The 5,000-nt window shown below is 38.0% G+C and overlaps 1 protein-coding gene across 1 annotated transcript in view; it reads right to left on the bottom strand.

Moving 5' to 3' along the window:
- Window positions 1–5,000, bottom strand: part of LOC138034625 (cell adhesion molecule DSCAM-like) — a gene marked incomplete at its 3' end in the record, with an annotated part of 44,345 nt that overhangs the window by 26,916 nt on the left and 12,429 nt on the right. The window contains exons 5-6 of the mRNA XM_068881840.1: window positions 3,899–4,187; window positions 3,754–3,811 (exon numbers count right to left, since the gene is read on the bottom strand). Coding sequence (XP_068737941.1) covers window positions 3,754–3,811; window positions 3,899–3,955 — 115 coding nt within the window. The remainder of the gene's footprint in view (window positions 1–3,753; window positions 3,812–3,898; window positions 4,188–5,000) is intronic.

Below are 5,000 nucleotides of genomic sequence, written 5' to 3'. Positions count from 1 at the left end.
AACTCCTGGAAATCAGAAAACTAAGTTTTATCAGCCCTAGTGGGCCAATTTGGGCCCTTTCTTCTCTTATTCAGGACATTTCAAGGCACGCGCGCTTTCGAATTTGCCGCTTCACCGGTTATGAATAATTAATGATGTCCAGGCATTGTGCGCGATGGCTAAAAAAATTGTTAGTCCTGCAGGTCAACACAAGACTTTTTATAAGAGGAGCTTCGCTTAACTCATAAAGCAAGCAAAACGCTACAAAAAACGGGTTTTTACGATAAGAAGGACGAATCTTGCGAGTCCAGTGTTTAGCAACGGCAGGACTCTTATAAAACAAAATATTTAGTAACAAAGAATTTTCAATTTTCCTTTTAAAATATAGCCCGCTCCATGGGTAACAACCAGATCGAAATAAGTTGCCCTCTTGTTACCAAGACAGCGCAATCTCGCAATTTGCAATATTCGCACTGGCCTCGTGTTCAAATTTGAAGGTTTGTATTGTCGTTTTGAAAGTTGGAATTTTTGTTATGCGCGGCTACGAAACGGCACAAATTTGTCTTCTGTATGAAAGGGCACTTCTCTTGGCCTCGAGCCAAGACGTTCAACTTTCATAACAGGCGCCGAGCGCACGAGACATCAACGGCAACTCTACAGAATACTACACACTCTCAGTGCGAGTGTAACAATAAGCCGGACTTTAAGATTTACGACAGCTAAGTCGACGACAACATCACCTAAAATGATAACTTTGCAATATCGTAAGTTTTTTGGGATTAGTCCATCTCGCTCGCGTCGTACAATGTGGGCGAAGTATCCTAAAAATAAATTGGTACGAGCGGTTTTAGAGTAACAATAGAGAATGAATGGTTCACATTTGTACACACGCGTTGTCGTCAAAACCTCAAGTTTGGTGATTTCACGTCGTTGTTATTCAGAATGCCGCAAAAAGCGTGCCGCACGTGCAGCATGATCACTTTTGCTCTTTTAACCAATAAATTATTCAATGAGTGCGCGTTGGATATGAGATGGTAAATAGCCAGCCAACGAGGCGCGTAGCGCCGAGTTGGCTACAACCAGTCCCATATCCAACAAGTGCGAATGGAATAATTGTTTAATTAAATTCCTCGAACTCCAAAAGTTGAGAAAGTACGAAATACGAGCGAAAAAAGCAAGCCAATCCGAGCGAAATCGAAAAAACTTAATGAGAACTGATGCGGTGTTGTGAAAGACCTTGTCTTCGCTTTCGGGCGAAAAAACTTTTACTTAGCAACGCTTAGCGCAATCATTTACCATATAAGGTCAAACTAAGGTATATGAGCTGATAACCGAGATTGAGTGAACCAATCAGAGCACGAGAAATGCATCATCCGAGGTATTATTGTTTTGCGGCGTTTTATTCGCCGTCGCCGTCGTAGATCTCAAAAGCAAATTTCTCTGTCATTTGTCTACTCCTTTGGTTAACGAACATTAACGCATTAATAAATTAACTCGTATTTTTTTCGTTTTGGCATCTCTGTCAAAATGACACTTACCAAGTCAGAACATTCTGGTTTTTTGCTTTTTTGAGCGAGTTCCAATATTTCGTAAGACTCGTTACACGTTTTGTTAGGGGTATAAAAACACCAGTTAAAATAAAGACTTTTGCATACAACTTCCGCCAAATACATTTTCTAAAATTTCAGGAAATTTCTTGCTTACCAAGAATAGTTTGTCCTCTCGTAATTTAGAACACAAAAGTCTGTTTAAATCGCTCTTGGCAAGCTTTTATGGAAAAGTACTAATCTTTATTGTCAACATTTTGAAATGGAAATTCTTTTTTTCTCAGAGTTAAGGTCTTATAACGGTTTTCAATCGTCTTATTTTCAAAAGCGTTGAAAAAAGGCAAGAGACGGTTGTGCTGAGCGACTAAGATAAAGCTTTGTAACAAACTGTTTACTTCGGATTTAGCTGGGGTTAGTACATTCGAATTCGCTGTCGTCATTCAGCCATGTTGCAACTGCAGGTCTTGACAAGAAAAATGGCGTTAGTCAATTGCCGGTCCGGTGAAGCAAGAGTTCAAGTTCCAAGTTCAAGTTCATTTTATTCACATTTTTTTAATTACAATACAACAACAATAAGAATAAAAATAAGTAAAAACAGGGCTAACTGTACACTAAATTAAACATAACAAAGAAGAAAGTCTGTAGTAGCCAAAGGAACCAAGCGTTCGAGTTAATGGTACTACCACAGAACGCTTACATTTGGGTGGAGGTTATACAGTACTAGTTAGCTAATATAAATTAATCACATGCCTAACTGTTTCGCAAAAATCACAAAAACCCTTTCTGGTCCGTTTTTTTTTCTTTTTTTCATAAACCAAGAAAAGAAAAATAAGATAAATGCAAAGCTTGTTCTTACTTCGAAGTCAGCCAGGGTTTTATTGCACCCCAACTGAAACATGCATGCGGCCAGAAATTTTTGCCGAGCTTTCTCCGGACAATTAAACTAACGACAGCTAGGTCTTTGTGGGTACTTAAGAAAACTGCCAGTCATAAATTAAGGCCACGGGTTGCTTCCTCAGTGACTATCTCTATTGTTTACAAGCTTAATGCAACAAACTGCTGAATAAAGTCTTAACGCTAGAAGCAGCTTCTTTTCGACTTCTTGGCGTCCCCTAAGATCGATATTTCCTCCATTTTTGTTTTGACCAAATTTTCGGCAATACAAATGAAATTAACTTGAAAAGTTTGGTTTGAAAAATCGCTTTTTAACTTTGACAAAACAAGTAAGTTATCTGAAACGCGTGATGTTAGATCTTTGCAATCGAAACTTGAAAATGACTCTCTCACCAAATGACCGATCTTGTTTTTGAAAATTCGGCGTAGGACCATAGAGAATTTATTCCTAGAAGATGAGTACAGAAGCAAGTCCACGGACGATAAGATTCAGTTTAGAGTCACGTTCGACAGATCATACTAACGTTAAGTCGTAAAGTCGAAAAAGAATCGTTTTTCTTTTAATAACGATTATTCCGCGGGGAAGAGAAAAAATGTCTATCATCCTCGATCGTAATGAAAAACATTGATCAATTATTTATAACTCGCAAAGCATACAGTATCTTTTGTATGCATAAAGACATATTATTAAAGAATGTTCGGGTTAAATTGCAGTATCTTTGAATAAGTGTTAAGTCTTCCAAATCGTCGCTTTAGTCTCATTATTAAAGCAGGAAAGATAACTCTTTAGAGGACAGATAATTAATCATTCACTCCAAGGGTTAATTTTTTGCTAAGTCACTATCCTTAACTATAAAACCACCATTATTTTGCATGCCTTTGGGGTAAGTTCCTTTTTATCACAAAAATATCCATGTACTTTTTCAATGTGTCAAGACTAAATTAACTTCCTCATCTTTTGATGAAGTGTAAAAAGTGTTGAAAGATGCGAAGATATACGGCAATCCGCGATGCAAGAAACACCCCCAATAAAGTATTTTCGCTGGATTACTTTCGTTGAACTTAAAAGGATTGACGGAATTTGAACGAAATTAAATTCTTAGCTTAAGGGCGTTCGTGTAAAGTGAAATTCACAGGGAAGTCATATTATTAGCGAAGGTCTGTATTCCATAGCACTGACACGTCTTGCTAAGTCGCGAGCGTTAATTAATGTGCTCTAATTTAAAGGCAACAATTACCTCATTTATTGGGTTCCATGGGTTTTACTGTTCTCAAGGAGAAACTATGCATCTTGATAATAGAAATAGTGTGAAAAACGTTTGTGGGAACTAACCTGGAATCCACAAGGAATTGGTGTATTGACTTATTGCCAAAATACTTGACAACGCGATCTGCCAAGAAAGACAAACGAAAAAGCAATGAAAAATGCAAGCCAATTGTTGATGGACTTGGAAAGACAAAATCCACAAGATCCTTACCAAAGCAACAATTTTTTGGTCCATTCTCCAGATGACCTTGTTCTCTGGTCTCCGCATCCGCTTCGAAGAAATTTAAAACTACACTTCCTTTCTTGACCGGCCCACACCAGGTGTCATTTTGTAAATGAGCTCTTCAACGCTAATTAAAGTCGCTCCTTTGTTAAAAGGTGCTGTAAACTGCCACAGGCCTTCTCAGACAAAATTATTAGGGAGATCGTCGAAGGACATCCAGTTAGTCCGATCAGCCTCGTTTTGCGACGCACTATTGGCTTTCAATGACACCTGAAAACTGCACGTTTAACGAAAAAGCACAAGTTAGTCGCTGTCGTTGGATGCAAATGAGCATATTAACGGTGAAATTCTATTCATAAAAGTCATAGCAACTAATTTATTACTATAAATTCCTTTGAAAGGAAATATGCTAACGAAAGAAGCCAAAGAGTTCCATTCCTATAGGGTTTAATAGAATGCTTTTTGTCCCTAGAAGTCTAAGGGAAAATACGCCTGACCTGGTCAGTTTTCTAACAGAAGCCATGACAGCTGCTAGAGAGCATAACCACAAACTATGAAGCTTATTGACTTTGGAAAGAAAATTAATTCTAGAATTAATTGCTAGAATTTATTGCACCCCAACTGAAACATGCATGCGGCCAGAAATTTTTGCCGAGCTTTCTCCGGACAATTAAACTAACGACAGCTAGGTCTTTGTGGGTACTTAAGAAAACTGCCAGTCATAAATTAAGGCCACGGGTTGCTTCCTCAGTGACTATCTCTATTGTTTACAAGCTTAATGCAACAAACTGCTGAATAAAGTCTTAACGCTAGAAGCAGCTTCTTTTCGACTTCTTGGCGTCCCCTAAGATCGATATTTCCTCCATTTTTGTTTTGACCAAATTTTCGGCAATACAAATGAAATTAACTTGAAAAGTTTGGTTTGAAAAATCGCTTTTTAACTTTGACAAAACAAGTAAGTTATCTGAAACGCGTGATGTTAGATCTTTGCAATCGAAACTTGAAAATGACTCTCTCACCAAATGACCGACCTTGTTTTTGAAAATTCGGCGTAGGACCATAGAGAATTTATTCCTAGAAGATGAGTACA

This window comes from Montipora capricornis, unplaced genomic scaffold (genome assembly GCF_036669925.1).
Source record: "Montipora capricornis isolate CH-2021 unplaced genomic scaffold, ASM3666992v2 scaffold_131, whole genome shotgun sequence".
In the NCBI taxonomy this organism is placed as follows: domain Eukaryota; kingdom Metazoa; phylum Cnidaria; class Anthozoa; order Scleractinia; family Acroporidae; genus Montipora; species Montipora capricornis.
Note: the sequence above shows the minus strand (reverse complement) of the source record. Positions and strands in the feature narration are given on the sequence as shown.